Source organism: Podarcis bocagei, assembly GCF_964188305.1.
Source record: "Podarcis bocagei genome assembly, chromosome: 8".
Taxonomy (NCBI): domain Eukaryota; kingdom Metazoa; phylum Chordata; class Lepidosauria; order Squamata; family Lacertidae; genus Podarcis; species Podarcis bocagei.
Genome location: NC_138133.1, coordinates 52,252,367 through 52,272,117, shown reverse-complemented (window position 1 = coordinate 52,272,117; position 19,751 = coordinate 52,252,367). Strand labels below are relative to the sequence as shown.

General features: G+C 41.2%; 1 protein-coding gene across 2 annotated transcripts in view; it reads right to left on the bottom strand.

Moving 5' to 3' along the window:
- Positions 1-19,751, bottom strand: part of SNTG1 (syntrophin gamma 1) — a 234,786-nt gene that overhangs the window by 56,829 nt on the left and 158,206 nt on the right. For both annotated transcript variants that reach the window (XM_081204738.1, XM_081204739.1), the window contains 2 exons: positions 19,490-19,620; positions 16,111-16,240 (listed from right to left, as the gene is read on the bottom strand). In XM_081204738.1, coding sequence (XP_081060864.1) covers positions 16,111-16,240; positions 19,490-19,620 — 261 coding nt within the window. The remainder of the gene's footprint in view (positions 1-16,110; positions 16,241-19,489; positions 19,621-19,751) is intronic.

Here is a 19,751-nt window from a genome sequence, read left to right as displayed (position 1 = left end):
CTGAATGTGACAATGGGTGGAATTCAACACTGTGCCATTATAAGTGTTCCATCTGTGCAAGCACATCAGCTTGCCAATGGAATGAGCCCAGCTTCCCCTGCACACTGTTCTAAAGGTCTTCCCCAATTATGGGGGTACATGGGAGGAGCAGGGGGGAGAAGTCCCATTGTGCAAGTGCATTGCGCAGGGCTTCTATAACTATGGTTCATTAAGTGAACTGTATCCAATGTATGCCTAAGTGTTCTGCAAACCACTGTTTTCCTTTCATTTACTTATACTCTATACATTTAATTTTGTTGCACGTTAGGGCTGGTGTTCTTGTAAACCTGAAAACATTTCAGAGCTTGAACTGCTAACATTTACTAACAGAATAAAATATATGTTTGTATTCAAGAGAAAAGTGAACCAGAATTACAGATGAAGCCTTAAACACAAAGTGGATGATCTATAACAGGGGTCGGCAACGTGCGGCCCATGGGCCAGATGCGTCCCACGAAGACCGTTCTACTGGTCCACGAACCGCCCCTGAACCGAACTGCTTGCTCGGTGAGTCCCCTGAATGCTGCGCTTAACTGGCGCAGCACGGTGCGGGGACTCGCCAAGTGGCGCATGCCCAGATACCAGAAATCAAATCTGCGCATGTCCAGACGCCGAAAATCGCTTCAGCACAGGTGCAATTTTCTGCATCTGGGCATGCGCAGAAGCAATTTCCGGCACTGCGGACATGCACAGAAGCAATTTCCAGTGCCGTGCTGTGCCAGTCCGACCCCGGATGATCTCCATAGGAGTGATCCAGCCCATGGCCAGTAAACCTTGCCGACCCCTGATCTATAATCAGGTTTCACATGTATCTATTCTATAATGAATCAAGTTATACATTTGGATAGCAACATTGCACAGGTAGTAGTAGATCATCATTATTAACCAAGCTCATATGAGTTCCAAGAAATAAGAATAACATTCAGTAGATTTATTTGGACGAGGCTTTACATACAATTTCTAGAGCTAACTCTAATCTAAATCAATTGATTTTGTGTCTCAGCAGAAAGTGAACAAAATGTAAGTAAGGCAAGCTTTACAGGAAGGATACTTCAAACACTTTTGGTATAGTATACAAGGCTCTGAAATAAAGGGATATCACACATATAAGCATGCCTGTGACATATGTACTTCTTTATGACAGCATACAAAAATAGGTTCTTTTTCATACCTACATGTGTTCTACCTACATGGAGCCAAAGCACCACAACTCTAGATTGTTAAATAATGTCAGGAACTCACAAAATGCGAAACATGGCATATTTAACAACAAAACCTAAAGAGCCATTAAAAGCTAGAGGCTCTATCCCAATGTAATCCAACTCAGTGTAGATCCATTGAAACTAATGGACTCAGGTCCATTCATTACAATGTGTCTGATCTGAGTGGAATTTAGCTGGTTACAACCATAAATCTTAGCCATTGGTTGTCTGGGCTAATTCCTGATGGCATTTCGGTCTCAGGTCTGGATACTCATGTACAAAATGCACAATGTCATTTGACTTTGAAAGATGGATATGGCTTCCTTTCCAAATACGTGAAAGTGGAAATTAAGAAGACGTCAGGTTCCAACTTATGTTACCTGCATGGAACATGTGTGAACCTTTTATTACACCTGATATAATCAAAATATATTTTGTTGCCTGTACGCAAGCAGTATCTCATGATGGTATTTCATGAGGTTTTTCACAAGAGATCAGAAAGCCTCCTATGTGCAGCAAAACCCATATGCGTTAGCCTAATACTTTTATTTAAGGCAACATAAACAGAGGTTTTGTATAATGATGTGTTAGTCTGCCTGGGTTAATGGACTAGTACAGAGAAGATGGCTCACAACATTCTACCAATCTGAAAACTACTTGGTCAGCTAACGGCATGCAAATTATTTCAGCCTCACAGCTTTTTGGAGGCCTCTGCCACCGTGTGGCCTCAGTTACCCAGTCAAACCAACAAGCTACTCCTGGAGATCAAGGCTTTGCATGTTGGAGATAAAAGCTTTCTGCACGTATGGAGAAAGCGAATATGGGAAAGCTTTTTGCAGCAATATCCAGAAGTGACAAAGACTCTGTGACATTCATCCAGAGGTGTGCCAAGAGTGCTAGCAGCACCATCAGCTGTAAACAAAGGGATGAACTGGAATGAAATGCCCCCTCTCTCTCTAGGCATCTCTCACTTGTCAGTAAAATGAACACACATTTAACAAGATACCGCTTGACCCAAGACTGTCAAGAATGACATAAACTCAAATGATTTTCACTTTGGTTTTTTTAAAAAATAAGAAATATTTTGATGGAGGCACGATGAATACTGAGGAAATGTAGAGATAATAGTGTGCAAATCTAACACATTTTAACTATATTATAGCCAGTATAATTTCCTCTGGGAGCATTCAGTCAGGAGCATCTACACATAGAAACTTCTAGTTCTGGGAACTATAATATCATGTTTACTACCTAAAATTTACCTTTGTTTGAGATGAGATGCAGACATAAAATTGTAAAATCTCAATTGACAAGCCACTTTTCGAAACCATATTATCATTTGATAAGTCACCTAAGGAACACTATTTTGCATAAGCAGCATGCTACGGAAGCAAACTTTAAAGTACTAAACATGTGACTCTGTAATGATCAAGAATAGTTTCCAGTGATGTTTTTATTTGGATTTCCCACTCTCATTGTAAATATAGGTCCAATGTTGCCCTCATAATGCTGCTTTTCACTTGCAAAGGAGCTACCATTCTGACAAAAAGTTTTACTGAACATGCCCTAAAGCAATATTGATCATAGCTCTTTTACATATGGTAAATAATTTTTACAGTAATTTGTCTGACTATTCATAGATGGCATTCAGCTTGGAAATTCCAGGGCTACTATAAAGTAAAAAGATTTCTGGCTCTGCAGAAAAAGGTAACAAAATTTCATTGATTTATTAGATAGGCCCTGTACATTCATTTCCACCGTCCAGTACCAATTCCTCTTCCTGTGCAATTATCTGCAATGTACTTTAACTATGCGATCCCGAACATGACGAAGCACAAGTTAAGTCCCACTGAGTGTAGTACGGCTTACTCTTGAGTGAGTGGGTATAGGATTGCTGCTTAAAGCAATCATTACCAAAACAGCCTACAATGTGCAGGTATTTTTCTTCAAGAAAACATAATGCAAACTGAGTGCATATAGGCACAGAGATAATTTTTGGTTAAAAAAACAACAACTAGACAGTAACCATAAAGCAAATGATTCTGCTACCTTCTGATATATGTCAAGTGAGATGGTGGATATTTTCCAGCATAGCAGTGCCAGTCCATGATGTTGTGTCACTGCAATGACCTACGTCAGCCTGCAGCACTGGCAAAGTGCCAGAGAACTGCCACAGGTTGTGACATTGCAATGGCGCTAAGGGCATTTTGTCTCCTCTAATCCCCCCCCCCCAATTCAGCAACTCAGAAGCTATGTTGGTTAGCTTCTCCATTCAGGTAGTAGATTCATCACATATTACAAATTAACTTTTAAACCAAGTATTTTTGTATTCTAGTAACCATTATTCATGGGTTGAAGTAAGGAAATAACATATGTTTTATTATACTGTTACTTGTGCATGTCTATGATATATTTTGTAAAAACTCAACCAGATGGGGTTTTCTTTTTTTGAAAAATGCAATAAAATTATTAAAAAGGGGAGATGGACATAAAAAGAGGTTCATGATAGCTTAGTTACTTCATGTGGTATGGAAATATTATTATTTACCTATTAGATTTCTATTCTCTTTCTTACCTTAATAACTCAAGGAAATTTACCCAGGGTGCCCAGGCAATCTCCTATCCAGACACTGACAAAGCACATGGTGCAGCATAATGTTCCTTCAGGCCCTGGGACCAAGGTTAACTGACTTCTTATAACAAACAGTATTAATGCTACACAAAGAACCATTCTTCAATTTCATGTTAGTTTTCTTCTCTTGCAAAAGAGGTTCAGTTATTCTGAACATCCGCAGACCACTTTAAATTTTCTCTTAAATTATGGTGGGTGCAGCTGTCTGTCTGTACCCTTTTCCATTAAGAATGTCTCCTGGAGTCTGCCTGAGCTTCTTGATCTGACAAGCCCCATGAGAGAAGATGCCCCTGAGGTGTAACTGAGGTGCAGAAAGCTGGCTACTAAGCACCCAAAACTGGTCCACTCACTAGTTTTGTTTTTAAGGGACTCTCTAAAAAACACCACCACCACTTTTCCAACACTGAAGTAAAAGGACTTTACTTTAAAATCCAACAACAGTTATGCAAAACAACTATGGTTATTCCTACCTAAGTTTAGTACCTTACATTTGTTAGTTTTGGCCTAGTTCTCCAATCTGTTATGGACATGTTGAATTCTGATTTTATCTTCTGATGTACAAGCTACCTATCCCAGGTATTAGCTTGTATTACAGTTCAGTGACCCACCTGGTATTGTTGCTGATTAACAGTCTACCGAGAGGGAAAGTTTGGGACAGTTCAAAGCTTCAGATGGCTACAGTGGCTGCCCTGAAGTTCTGAGCCCTGCTGAGGTTTGTGTGTGGCAACTGTAATAAGCAGGTGCAACAAATAATGGTGCCAATATAGGGCAAGGTATGTTGGCCTAACTATCACCTCCTATAGGACCGGTAGAGTTCTTACAACATCTGTGATTAGAAGTATCAGTCATCTAATGAGGACAATCAAAATGCTGCCAAGATGGCTGGAGTGCACATCTCTAAAGTATCTGACTTCTTGGTATTTGTGTACAGCACTGAGAATCTGCTTTGATGCTGGAGAGCCCTGTAAATAAGAAGCAAAGGAGAAGGGTACCTCTCCTGTTGGAGTTGTTAGTATACCTGCTATCATGCCTGGAATTCCACATTGAGGGCATCTGCCCTGTCATTTGGTGCTGAGTTGCAACACGGGTTTTATTGTGCCAGAATGAAGGTATAAAGTGAAACCAAAGCACCTTTCCAGTTTTATTATCCTATTAGAAAGACCTTAGGCACCAGCAGGATTAAGTCGATAGCATTATTATGGTTGTTTCACATCAGCAACCTCCTCCATTCAAGATCACTCTCTGGTTAATAACCAGTAGTGAACATATCACCATATTATTTGTTCTTCAAGTACATTTGAAAACTTTTAGTACTCACAAAAGAGGAAAAAAATAACAGGATGGCAGAAGTTAAGTATTTCACAAAAGGAAGAAGCATCAAGAAGCAAAAAAAGGTATGATAAAAATCTATTGTATTGGTGGCTTTACTGTATTCACAAAGATACAGCAAAAGTTTTTAAAGAACACATTTCAGGCCCTATCATGGCGATAAAAACAACAGCAGCTTATTTCTTCTTTAAAATTCCCAAAGATGGGATATCTTCACTTTTCAGAAAACTACACAAACAGCTACTGCTTGTGTTCTGTAATAGATTAAATGAGGGAGTAAAATGAGCAAATCTCCTGTAATTCCTTTTTAATTAAACAGACTAATGCCAATATATGCATGTGGGGTGTGTGTGTGAAAATGTGTCTCTTAAAATCTTGAAATAAAACAAATGATGATTTTAACTACAGTGGTACCTCGGGTTACATATGCTTTAGGTTACATATGCTTCAGGTTACAGACTCCCGTAACCCAGAAATATTACCTCGGGTTAAGAACTTTGCTTTAGAATGAGAACAGAAAGCGTGCAGCAGCGGTGCAGCGGCAGCAGGAGGCCCCATTAGCTAAAGTGGTACCTCAGGTTAAGAACAGTTTCAGGTTAAGAACAGACCTCCAGAACTAATTAAGTTCTTAACCCGAGGTACCACTGTACAATTTTTTGACAATCTTTTCCTTTCTGTTTCCAGCGGCTGCCATTAAAATGACCCTGAAAATATCATGCTACTATTTTTGCCCAATGATAAAGTGAGGAGACCTTTCTTTATCAGGCTATGTGGCAACTGCAAGTGACAAATGCTTAGTTTCTTTCAACAGCAGCTGTAAACTGCTTTTGTCTCTCTCTGAGGGTCTGTGACTACCTGCCCTGACAGTGTTGATAAATGGAGGGCTTCTCCACACTTACCTTTCCTCTGCGTTTTCCAGGTAAGTTTTCCACTGTCTACACTTCCAAGCTCTGTGTCCGAGTGCTCTTTTTTTGTTCTGGAGCTTTCCCTGAGAAAACCGCTGAACTGGAGCAAACTGCAATCCACAAAAAACCCAAATTCCCATTTGTTGCACTTCAGTTTTAAAGAACAGGTTTTCATGGGGAAAGCTCTGAGGTATAAAAGAGAGTCTGGACACAGAGCTTGAAAGCATGAACTTGTGCCTAGAAAGCACAGGGCAAAAAGTAGGTGTGGATAAGTCCTGAATGAGCTACCTGGAGTTCCCATCACAGCAGCACCTGGAGTGAAGTGGCTATCAGTCACCAAAGTGTTGCTGAAAAGACATCTTAAAATTAAATAGTTGTCATAATTGTTTTTTTTCAGTTGCGTGTTGAGTTCCGCAGTGCCACCCCCCAAAAATTCACACAGCACACGTTAATTTTTGTTTAAGGTTTTTGGCATAATTTTGGCCACAACTTTATTCAAATACAGAAAATGTGAGTGGTTGCTTAGGCATTGGTTATGACTATCTGTCCTTGCCCCCGAGGACAGAGCTGAAACTTCCGGGCACCACAGGAAGCCAGCGTGGGAAACAAGTATTGGGGAGAAATGAGGCTGGGAACTGAGTCCAACACCTCTTACCCTCATGTTCCGGTGGGGCTTGCACGGCCCAAGCCCGGCACCACGGACAAGGACGAAAGAATGGCAAGCCCCTGGATTCCTTTAACGGAATTCCCATTCGCATCATTTGGAGGGATAGGCACCTTACCCCTCCAAGCACCAATTTAACCAATGCCTAACCGCCAACCTTACAAGTTGTGACGATTTGCTACGCAGTAGGCAAAAACCAAATGGCAACAGCCAATCAGCCAAATGGCAAAATTCCTACCAGGCCCCCGCTCAAAGACGAACGACCCCATGACAGGCATAGCAAGGTCAAATGAACCCAAGAACCACCCTATAAAAAGGGAGGGGGGCGGGTGATCCGATGCAAAATGGCCAAGAGGGCGTCCCCTAGTCTAACTCCTCAATTTATAGACTCTGACCCCTCCTCCAAATTAGCAACATACAAAAATCCCCAGCAACCCAATTAACCCTTTACCGGCTTGGGTTCCCCAAATTTGCCTAGTCATGATGGTGGCCTGCTCCCCAACCACAACACGTGCTCTCTGCTAGTGAGAACACGCTTTGTAATGCTTTCTATGCGAGACAGAATAATGAGCATGGCAATTATTCCCTAAAATCAAGTCCTAACTCTGATTCTGAGGTTTAGCATATGTGAGCAGTATTTTTACTTCCCCAAGACACCCATCATTGGGAATTATCCAATTGGTGTCCCTTTGCTGACTCAAGGCATCTTGCCTCCCTAGGAGGGAGGCAATTTTCAAAGATTTCACTGCCTGCTAATCTGCCCAGATTTGCTCCAGAGGGTCAGAGTATTTCAACAGCAGATTTTGGTGCTGCAAGGAGTGATCAAAACTTGATTCAATTTCTGTTCAAGCCAAACAGATACCTTCTATCAGTAGAGGGACACCAATTAGATACCACCCCTTATTTTTGACTACTGTGTAAACTTAAGCTATTGCTGGAAATTTGACTGAAATATCTCACACAGAGTTAAGAAGATACTCACCTCCCACACAGTAATGCCGCTGGCTTGCAATAGCTCACTTTCCTTAAGCTAAATGATTGAAGATGCAAAGGAATTCCGTGCTGAGAAATATTAAATTTTTTTAAACACACACACACACACACACACATCAACACGACTCATCTTCTCCAAATCCTGGGATGAATAATTTAGAGCTGCATGAACAGCAGCATTTAACATAAAGTTACGTTGATTGTATTGTAATAGCTGTGAGGCCAATACATCCCACTGATGCATTTGCTCCCTTGCAAAGGGAAACGACAACAAAACTGGCATATGCTTAAAAAAAATGTGCTTCAACCTACTGCAAGTGTAAATTAAAAACAGAATTTTGAGTAACACTCTCAAAAGTTCCACTGCATAAATTACACCTAGCAGCCAGTGTCCCCAGTCTGCTGAAACATCTGTCATCATTACATACCGTATCTCCACTGTAATGAAAGTGGAACTTTCATGAAGAAACTGCTGCATGTTAACAATGCAAGCAGCTTGGAGAGCTTCATAGATGATCTACTAGACTGATCAAATGCACATCTGTTTACCTCTAATTTTCTGAAACTGCTTTCCTCTCACTTCTAGGAGAGCACTTTTCACATTGCACTGATAATTTATCATAGTTGAATGTTTAATCTTAAAGGCATTTCAGATTTCTTTACAAGTTACAAGTGCTTAAACCATTCAGTGCCTCTACGCTTTGTTGTTTTCAAGGTTTTTTATGGATTTGTTAGGCATATTGAACAACTTAGAAACAAAATAGAAAGGTGAAGCCATTCCCTTAAGCAAAGTTCTTTTACAAGGAACCCTAAAACCAGAACAGAAGTAGGCAGTACAGGCAATGCACAGCAAGGTTCTCTTTGAACACTTGTTCAATATGGGAGAAAGGAGCTTCAGAACCTTGCCTGGGCAAGATTCCCAGTGTCACTAATCTGACTATATTGCCTGATTTTATGAATACATATCACTATCAGAGAGAACTATTTAAACTAGCTAGTATTTAACTGGGAATTCAACCAGATCTTAAGACACACACACACACACACACACACACACACACACACACACACTTTTGATCTGACAGATTGAACTGCTTCAAGCTGTTAAGGCCCATTTTCTTTCAATTAAATCCAGTGTTGCTTGAGATTGAGCCCAATGATAATTGTGTCCTTAATTATTAAACAACTGTGAAACATTAGAGCTCCCCCTATGACTTGACCCACACAGGTCAAGCTTATAGCTGCTGCAGCACAGGCACCAATTTGAACTGTTGCAGTTAATGGAGTTGAGTTGGTTGCTTCTTCCCTGCTTGCAAGTTTATGAATTTAAATTGTGAGTTACTCCAAGATTATCTGGGATATGGAGACAGATTATATTTTTGTGTGTACAGTGGAACCTCAGTTGTCGAACGTAATCTGTTCTGGAAGACCGTTCGACTTTCAAAACGGTTGACAACCGAGGCGCAATTGCCGGTCAACAAAATCAATTGAAAAAATGGAGAAACACGCCTTGGAAGCCGTTCAACTTCTGAGGCATGTTCAAAAATGGAAGCATTCACTTCCAGGTTTTCGGCGTTCGGCTTCTGAAATGTTCGACAGCCGAGACGTTTGAAAACCGAGGTTTGACTGTATACTGTGTGTGTCTATACATGTGTGTGTGCATTCTTTAAAAACTTTCACTTTCAGAATAATAGAATTGTAGAGTTGGAAGGGATCATCTAATCCACCCCCTGCTATGCAGGAATCTCAGCTAAAGATCCCTGACACCAGTGTCATGTGTTTGTGGTAGTCTGTTCCCATCACCAGTCTAGCCACAGCATTTTGCATGGACTGAAGTGTCTGGATCAGACCCAAGGGAAGCCCCATTTAGGGTGTGTTGCAGTAATCAAATCTCTAGCTTACCAGTGCATGGGCTGCAGCCTTCAATCAAGGCATCAATCATACAAGAAATATGCAAAGTAACTAAGCAAGTATTAGAAGTCACCCCAGAACTGGTTCCACTAAACAACTTCCAAGATAATAATGCCCACTCACATCATAAAGAGCTGATAACCCACCTACTCTCAGCAGCCAGAAGCATCATAGCCAGACACTGGAGAGACCTGTCAGGAGTAAGCATGGACCAATGGTATCAAATAGTATGGAAAACAGCCTTATTAGAAAAACTAAGCAATAAACTGAAACTGACATGGGGACAAATAGAAGATGCCTTCACCCTGGTATGGTTCCTCTTTATCACATACACAGCTCAACAAGACAACAAGAAGAATCTGCCGACAGCATACGAATCAATCTAGCTAACCTGATCCAAAAACACATACACATACCCCACTCACACACAAAAACAAATCTCACTACAGCCAACCAAAGACAACCAACTGCACCCTAAGCTACCCCCAACCTCTCTAACCACCAAGTAAATACAACAAGTGAATAGTCCCGTAAAAGTGGCGCCGACACAAAACCCCACACATACACTAAGTAGAAGAGTAGAAGCATTGTCACCTGATCCCACCCCACTCCCACTCCCCCTTTTTCTCCCTCTTTTCTTCCTAACCTAACACTGTATGTAACAGTAATGTCTCACAACAAATGAAAGTGATCTGTAGAAAACGCAACTTGAAAAAAGAGACAATGTACATATTTTTGTAAACTAAGAAATCTTTAATAACAATCGTTTTTTTTAAAAAAAATCTAGCCAATCTTTCGTTTTGAATGACCTGTAATGTGTGGGGCTTTTCAGTGTTTAAAATAAACTGTGGAAGGGCCAGGCTTCTGCCATGGCTATTCTGTCCCAATATCTCAACAGATGGTGGGAGAAACTGCAACTTTGAAAAGAGAGATGAGGCCTCCTCTGCTTAAGAGAAGTGACACAAAGACAGCATATTTTTCTCACTGGGGATCACAAGGTGTGCTGAAAGTTTCGCAGTTCCTACTGGGAAACAATGCTGCAAATGTTGTTTCACCCCAGAGTTACTGTAAGCCAAAACAGTAAACAGAATCCCATGCAAGGAAATCTGGAAGAACTGAGTCACCACCAAGTCATCCAATGGTCTTCCATGTGGAACAATGAGAAGTCACTAAGAGAGGTACACTCATGACATCTTCTGTGATCATTATGGTGCCTACACTGGGGTCCAAACATTGATGAAAATACCCCCTGTGGGTGCTCCCACTGGCAATGGGGCCCTAAGATGTCCTTTAAATGGCTGTGATCATGAAATGCTATGTAAAAGCAGAACTTTAGACCAGAGCAATATCCCTCCAATACAAAGTCCCTCTTCTTTTTGTTACATTTTCTGTGGTTACTGCCATCCCACTGCCCTCTTTACAGCCTCTCCTCCATATCCAAAAGCAGCTGTTTCAAGTCACCCATCCTCTTGCCACCTTGCACAGGGCTTCAGTTTTTCAGGCTATATAAAGCACAGCGACAGGCATCTCCAGGGTTAACCTCTCAGAAACTCAACAGGATCTTTTGACGCCAATCAGCTGCAAAGTGTAGAAAGGGGAAGGAACATTCCACCTGGCTCCTTGTGTTGTTTTCTGGCAATCTTTGTGCTGCAAGGATCAAAGAGCTACCAACTTAGAGCAACATTAACTGGTGCCAGAATCTCTTGATATGACTGTGCAGCAAGCTACAAGTATTCTCTGACACAAACTAAACTGTGATTTACAGAGCTTAACCTTGGATTAGCTGGCCCATAAGGCTTTCAAGCAATACTTTTCACACCAGCTGAGGCTCTTCTTATCCTGCTTTATCTTGATTTGTTTTCTCTGTGCTCCACAAAGGCATGGCGAGTCCATCTTTGCATCTCAGTGAGCTTATACTTACTTTCTGAGAGACAGATATCTTGACACTCTTGCCAAGAGCAAATAAGAACGCATTTCAAATACAGATCAGAAAATATGCTGTACTTCAGCTTGTTTAAATGTTTGCAGATATCCTCAGTAACTGTTTTGCCATTCTGACACAGCTTGTCAAGTGACACTGCAATCATTGGCAACCCAAGCAAAATTATACACTGCACTGAGGTGGCACAAAAATTGTTAACCTCAGCTTAATGTATGCCAGAAGCCGTCTTGTTTCAGTTAGTTGAATCACAGACATTTCCAGCAGCATTCTTTTGTTGATAAACATTATATTTTCTTGTGACTCTGTGGCTAAATGTCCTTTTCTTCGTCCTTAAATGTCCCTGTATAGCAGAACGCTCAATTCCTGCTTAGGCTGTCAAATATTCAATTCTTCCTGTCGACTAACATTTAAAAGAACATTATGATTAGATTACAGATCAATTCCCCATCAGACAAAAAAGACATTAAGGGAGCTAGGGGACTCAGTCGCAGAAAAGAAGGGGTAATTTCATTCTGGCAAGACATTAACTATGAGCATTTAGCTTTATGACATTTCGCAATAATTGGCCATATAAGAACTACTTGAGACTCCTTTCTTATCACTGAGTTGTATGAGATGCTGCACTAGCAGAGGTGCACAAGAGTCCCAGCCCTTCATCGGGGGGGGGGGGGGGGATGAAGCAATTGCCTGCTGCTAGTACAGCAACCCAGCCCTGGCTTCGGAGTCTAATTTTGGCTCTGTAATGCATACAGTATTACAGTATTTTTGGATACAGGTAGGTAGCCGTGTTGGTCTGCCATAGTCAAAATAAAAAAATTCCTTCCAGTAGCACCTTAAAGACCAACTAAGTTAGATCTTGGTATGAAGTTGCCAGATCCTTCTATATAGTGAGAAGGTGGGGAGGGGTATTATCCTTCTGAGTAATACCCCACCTACTCACTATATAGAAGGATCTGGCAACTTCTGTTTCAGTGTATCTGAAGAAGTGTGCATGCACACGAAAGCTCATACCAAGAACTAACTTAGTTGGTCTTTAAGGTGCTACTGGAAGGAATTTTTTTATTTAGTATTTTTGGAAACAAGGAGTAGAGTCATAATAACATAAGAAGAGCCATGATGGATCCCACCTAGCCCAGACTTCTGTTCCCATAGTATCCCAAAAAATGCCTACGGAAAGCTGACAAGCAGGACATGAGCACAGCTGCTTCTCCCCAGCAACTGGTAATCAAGTGTCTGTTCTGAATCTCCTCCTGTTCAACTTCAGTGGATGGTCTCGGGTTCTAGCATCAGGAGGAAGAACACCTTTTCACCTATCCACTTTCTCTAATAAGCCTTCATCATATCCTTCTTCCCATAATTGCTTTTTCTTCTTCTACCAGTTGCAACAAACCAAAGGAGAGGAGTGGGCTCTTTGCTTGAATCCTGCTTATAGGATTCTGATTGGCTATTGCGAGAACAGGATGCTGGACTAGAGAGGCCATTGGTTTGACCCTTGAGGCTATTTTTACATTTTCATATTCTTACCCTAAAAAGCTACAAATACTATAACCTTTCACGATGGAGAGATGCATTTTATTGTTGTTTTCTGTACCTTTTCCAGATCTACAATATCCTTTTTGAGATGCAGTGACCAGAACTGTCATAGATTTTTAAAAATGATATCATATGACAGTTTTATTTACTATTCCTCTTCTAACAATTTCTGACATGGAATTTGCTTTATTCGCAGCAGCTTTCATTGAGCTACACAAACTCAGGTTCCCTTTCCTGGTCAGTCAATACCAGTTCAGGCACCATCAGTCTTTATGTGAAGTTGGGAGTTTTTGCCCCATTGTGCATCTCTTTACACTTGTTTATGGACCATTGCATTGTGTGCCATACAAGAGCCAACATGGTATATTGCAGAGCTCAGGACAAAACTACACCAGGCACAGCTAATTGTGGGAGGGATTGGGGCATTCAGGACACATCTCAGAAGGGCAGAACAGAGGATCTTACTCCATACTTCAAATCATTCCATGGATTGCTGAAGCTTAAGCCAAGCCATATAACATTACCAAAATAGACTCCTCTCCCCCACCTTTTCCCGCCTAGACTATGGGGAACTTTAACTGGCTATGAATTTGCTGTATACATTACAATCTTGTAAAAACATGCCACGTAATAGCAATGTGTTAAAACATCATTATTTCTGTGGCAATAATTACAGTGCTAATCAGAAGCAATTAATCAGAGGCAATTGAAATTTGGCTTTAAAATGTTTGCTGCAACTGTAAGAACATCGCTCCTTGAAATACCAAAAATATTCCCAAGCACAAGTTAAAATTAGTAATAGAAAATAGTTATAGAGTAAGCACAAAGGTTAGCAATAGTCCCATTTGTCAAGGCTGTCGTGAGACTGACAGCCATACGCAGTGACAGCACTATCAAGATGAATAAATAGTGAGGGAATTGGTGAGTGCGGCACAGAACATTACAGATGGCAGACAGATTCAAGTTTGCAATACCAATTCAGTATTGCCACCAGCTGGAATGGTTCTGTAGCTGGATATAAATCTCCACAAGATACAAAATTCTTCAGTATGTTCCCGGCATTAGAAACAAAATTAATTTTAGAAGCCTGTGGAGGATATTGCAAGATTCAGAGAACTCAATATGATACCAAAACTAAACTAAAGTAGGGCAATATTTAAAAGTTGAGAGGGAGGAGAGGGGATAGAGTAATTGGTGCTGGTGGGAACAGACACAGAATAGTATCAGTCAGGAATTCCAGCTAGGAATATTATAGATTGATATGCAAGGTTGCCTAAAATCATCATCACCATCGCCACTGAGATTATATAATCAGAAGGAACTGTAGCATATAAATACTTCACACAATTTGTTCGGTCTCTAAGATTCAGCTTTTTAAATCTGGGACAAGTCCAACTGGGGCAGAAGGCAAAACACAGAAGGCAGTTTGGGAGAAGGAAGACCCCAGATATTGCAGTGAGGTTGGAAGTAGGAAGAGGAATTGTAGCCATTAGAGCATGAATGAACATTCTGCAAAATGCTTTTTTATTTTTAACATCTTCTAGATTCAGAACTGGCCAACTTTCCAGGGGCCATTTTTAATAGGTGTGCATGCTGTCAGTCACCTGATGCCACATGATCACATTCCACAGGAAGCATTAGGAGAGCACTTAACTGTAGTCCTGATCCTTTCAAACCATGGTTGCAAAAGAAGAATCTGATGCAACTTTCCCCGCCAAAAGCTGGGCTTACATTCAGTGCTGAAAGCAAGCCCCACTTGCAGCAAGCATCAGATGCACTCAAATGAAACTAAACCGGGCAGGGTTTGTATTTACAACACAATTTAAAGGGCCATTTATCGGTTGAAGATGAAAGTGTTTACATGATCCCTTCTCCTGCATATTTTCCCCCTCACAACAAGCCTGTGAGGAAGGTAGGCAGATAAGGCTGAGAGACTGTAACTGGCTTAAGGCAGAGTTCATCAAACTACGGCCCACTGGACTCGTTAATCTGGCCCACAAACCTTGCAGACCCTGCTGCCCACTCAGTCAGTCCCCACGCTAAACAGACGTGGTGCAGAGACCTCACCGCATAGAGACTTACTTCTGTGACGGAAGCTCCTGCAGCCAATTAGAAGCCACACTGGGTGCCGCCCCTTCATTCCTGCTGAGGCAGCTGAGTGGGAGGAAGTGGCTGTGGCACGGAGGCTGCCCAGGCCAGAGGCATCTGGGTGCTGCCCCTTCCTTACTGCTGAGGCAGCCGAGCAGGAGGAAGCGGCCAAACGGAAAGGAAGTGGCAGCAGCGTGGAGGCTGCCTCTGCCACCCAGGCCAGCGGTTTGGGCTCTGTGCCCCTTTGGCTCATTGCCGAAGACAAGACAGTGTTGGCGGCTGCAGCGTGATTGGCATAGGCGGGGGGGGTGTCTTTCGGAAGGGGGGTGCTTTTGGGAGGCGGTGGGTCCGGCCCCCCACAAGGTCTGAGGGACAGTGGACCAGCCCCCTCCTGAGAAAGTTTGCTGACCCGTGGCTTAAGGTGACCATGTGAGCTCTCTGGAGAAGATGGGATTTGAACCTGATATCTAACTGTGTTACTATGTGAATGGGGTAGGCTGTTGGGAGAGGGGTAACACAGAGCTTTTCCATGATCTTGGGTATCAGAATAGGAATGCTGAAAGCCTGCATATCTTGGAAGCACTGTACCTTCTCTACTTTTCTTTCTAGTTCTGTCGGTGGATATCGGGGGGGAAAGGAAATAATACTGATAGCCATGAAGTGGACTATGTAGCCACGAGGAAAAAATAATTCCCCTTTCAAGAAGCTTTCAAAATTCTGAGCTGATGACAGACTTGAGTTCACTTCTCTGGGGAAGCTTCAAGCATAGTTTATGCACAGATAATTCTGTGCGTAAACCCAAGAGGCCTTTATGACAGTCAGGATCAAATGTAACTGGGAAATCTGATGAACTAACTTAGAGGCATACTTACATTGTGCTTTGTGAGGTTGGAAATATTCGTTGCTATTGCTTGTAGCCAGTCAATGCAGTCTTCAGCCGAGAGACACTGAATTATTCCACTGCAAATGCCATCCACAGCGATTACTTGAAATGCATTTTGCCTATGGACACATCGTAATAGATTAGGTCAGGAGACAAGTGCACCTACTCCGACATTACCAACTTCATAATACTTGTCAAAAAGCTTCGAAATCACTCCCCTCTACCTACCCTTGCCCCACAATAAAAGTCAGCCATTGAACTGCTACTGATTTCCCTATTTTATGAGTCATTCTCTTCTATATTTAGCTTTTGTATATGGCACATCTCCAGATAAATCTTGGCAAAACCCACAGAACAACTGAATGCAGATTGCTCACACTGGGCTATCTGCTCAGGGCGCAAAGCTTGAAAAGGTAGTAGCCTGGCAGATTGCACAAGCTGCAATTTGCAATTCGTGGCACATAGCTCTTCAGCTTTACCCCCCACATATTTTGACCATGCTGATTCTGGATCCGAGTCATTCATCTCCACCTTGGAGAATTTCATTATTTCAATATGGCATCCACTGTATCCCCCAAAACAAGAACAGATGCATCATTTAGCTTCTACAGGAGCTAGGATAATAATTGGTGTGTTTTCAGAAGCAAAGAATTCATTTTGGCAACCTCCCACCATATGGAATTGCTCATTAGACAAGAATGATATATAGTTGGTAAGGAGCTTATCCGTATCTGGCTACATTTTTAATTGTATTTTTATATAAACTGCCCTAGGAACATAATTGAAGGGTGATTGATTGACTGACTGACTGATTGATTGATTGATTGATTGATTGACTAATTGATTAAAGAAATGTAAACATTATTCTTGATGTATAATGGGGAGCCTGAGTCCATCCCAGTATTGCTGAACTACAACTTCCATCATCCCATGTTATTTGAGGCTGATGGAATTTTGACTTCAACAACATTTGGAGTGCCATAGGTTCTCCTTCCCTGATTTAATGCACTAAAAGAATGGAGGCACTGGCAAATTCACACCATTGGTGCCACAAAGCATTCCTAAGCATCTACTCAAATGCAAACCCCATTGAGTTCAAATAGATTTACGCCCCAGGTATGTGTAAATAGAACGGCAGCCTAAGTGCATTATAAAGGACAACTATCGTGGAAGAAGACAACAGTGGCTTCACATCTGCAATTCCAAAAGCAATGGGTGACTTATTGGAAGGAATCTGTGCAAAAAAACAAAGAAAGGTTCTACAGATCTGGACACAGCATATACATCCTCCCTAATTGTGGAACAGATCACTAGTAACCCAGGTTTATAACTACAGAAGCTACATCAACACTAAATTTTCAGAGCTAGAATAAATAAAAGGGAAAATACTTTCAATGAGAAGACTAAAAAGATATTTTGGAACTTTTTAAATAATAAAATAAAGAACAAGACTTTGTAATAAAATCTATCATAACTTTCTTAAGAGTCCCCCCTCCCCATATTCTATAAAAGCACTAAAGCATAATATTCTATATTGGCATGCTCCGCTAAATTATAGATTTTTAATGAAAATTCAAATATGATCTGCTTCAAAAACTAATTAGGTGAAGGGTTGAGAACTCAGAATTGATCCACATAACTTTAATGATTTTCACATTGCACTTTCCCAACATTTGGACATAACCTAAACACAATGAATGTGTGCAATGTATTTATCAATATGAGGGGAGGGCATCCAAGCATTCTGTGTCTGCTATTCTGCACAGCTGACTTATCTGCCGTAATGCTCTGTGGACTGATTTACTACATCCAAATGACAGATAATTATCAAGCCTATAAAAACCTTTGAAATGCTGAAGCAGTAAGGGCCCAATTTCCTCCAGAAAGTACATGGGTCTGAGTGGCTTAAGAAACACGGGAGCACAATGATATTTCATGCCCTAAAACCATCTCCTGAGTGTGGACTGGAAATTGTACAACAGGTCTATTTATTCATGATGAATATATGACTGAGATTAGACATGAGAAATGTGGGAATTGTAGCTGCAGTTCGTTCGAAATCAATCTTCTATCCATTACATCTGGGTCACTTAAAGTCAGACAAATTTTGATAGAAGGTTGATCTGATTTATTTTTTTAAAAGAAAAATTTCAGCACAGGGCATATTATTCTCTGGTTCAGGTTGGTCCAGTGCATTTTACATCAGCTGTAACAATCCTTCCACTTTAACACTGTGGGGTAGAGGGTGGACCACACAGATTTTTTCATAGGGATTTGCAGGTTGAGAAAAAGAGATCAGCATATTGATTTCTGATTTCCTTGTCCATTAGAAGCCTGCAAATAAACACATACCTTTGCCAATATGAATTTGGCCCATCCCACCCTACCTTCCTTTGTCTAACCAGAGTCAACTAAAAACATTTTCCAGCCTAGCGACATAGAACAAAGCAGGAAGGGCAGTGTCACACACCTGGCAGGAGGATTGGTGCTGTGCAGGTGCCCTGCTGGGACCACAGGTTTGGATACATAGGGGTGCCTTTATCACGTCAACCTCCACACAGCCTTGCCCTTCCCTGTCTCATTAAGTGGCAGAGATACCACCTCCAGGAAGCTAGGTACACAGTGCCACTACTCCTAATAAAGTATTCCTGGGTTAGAGCACAGGAAAACACTGAATAGTTTGTCATGGAGACTCTAGTCCTAGTGTCGAGTCTAGCTTTTGAAGAAAAGATCATGGCTGACTGATACTAGGCATTTTAACTGATTGTTAGCTTCTCTAGGCATGGAGATTTGGATGTGAAATTCCTTCAAGCAATCAGTGCCTCTACATGTCTTATAAGGGTTTTGTAGTCATGCAAAAAGTCTCTTAGTTATATTCTTTGGCTCATGCACAACTTGAGAAAGAGCTACATTTCCATCTAGAAGTAATCAACATGCTCCGCCTGAGTACCAACAGGTTTTAATTTACTTAGCTAAAATTGGATTTTAACCAACTAAGTCATACTCAATAGCTCTACTCTATGACTTAGGAAAAAAATCCCATTCTACTTAATATTGCTGAGGGTTTTTTGTTTTTTTCCCTTTTGTAAATAGTAAGACTCTCTCCTTCTGTGATATCTAGAACTTCGGGGAAAGTTGTACCTTAGAGTATTAATCATATTAGTTTCTAGCACTAACTGTGTTTTACAGCCCCAGCTAACATAACATCTATTTTTCCTTATTAGTAAAAAAATGCCTTTCTTTCTCTAACGATGGTAAAAAAATGATCTGGTAGTTTGAGGGCACCTCTCCTTCTCAGACCCTTCACTTCAAAAATTACAACTGGCATTCTCCAGTATATGGAGAAAATATTTCCTTTATCTACTCACCTGCACATATCTGACCCTGGGAGATACTGGGAAAACCGGGAGTGAAGCAGCGGGATTAATCGGAGATCACACCACCTCTTCTCCCACCTAAGCCCTGGAGAAGTAGGCCATGAAGAACATGAAAGTGTGTCCTGAAAAATATTTCAAACACCTTTGATGTTTTGGCGTTACCATCAGCAGCTACAATAAACAGTACCTCATTTATATATTAAATTACATTTCTCTGCCATCTTTCCACCACAGAGCTTGAGGTGGTTTCATA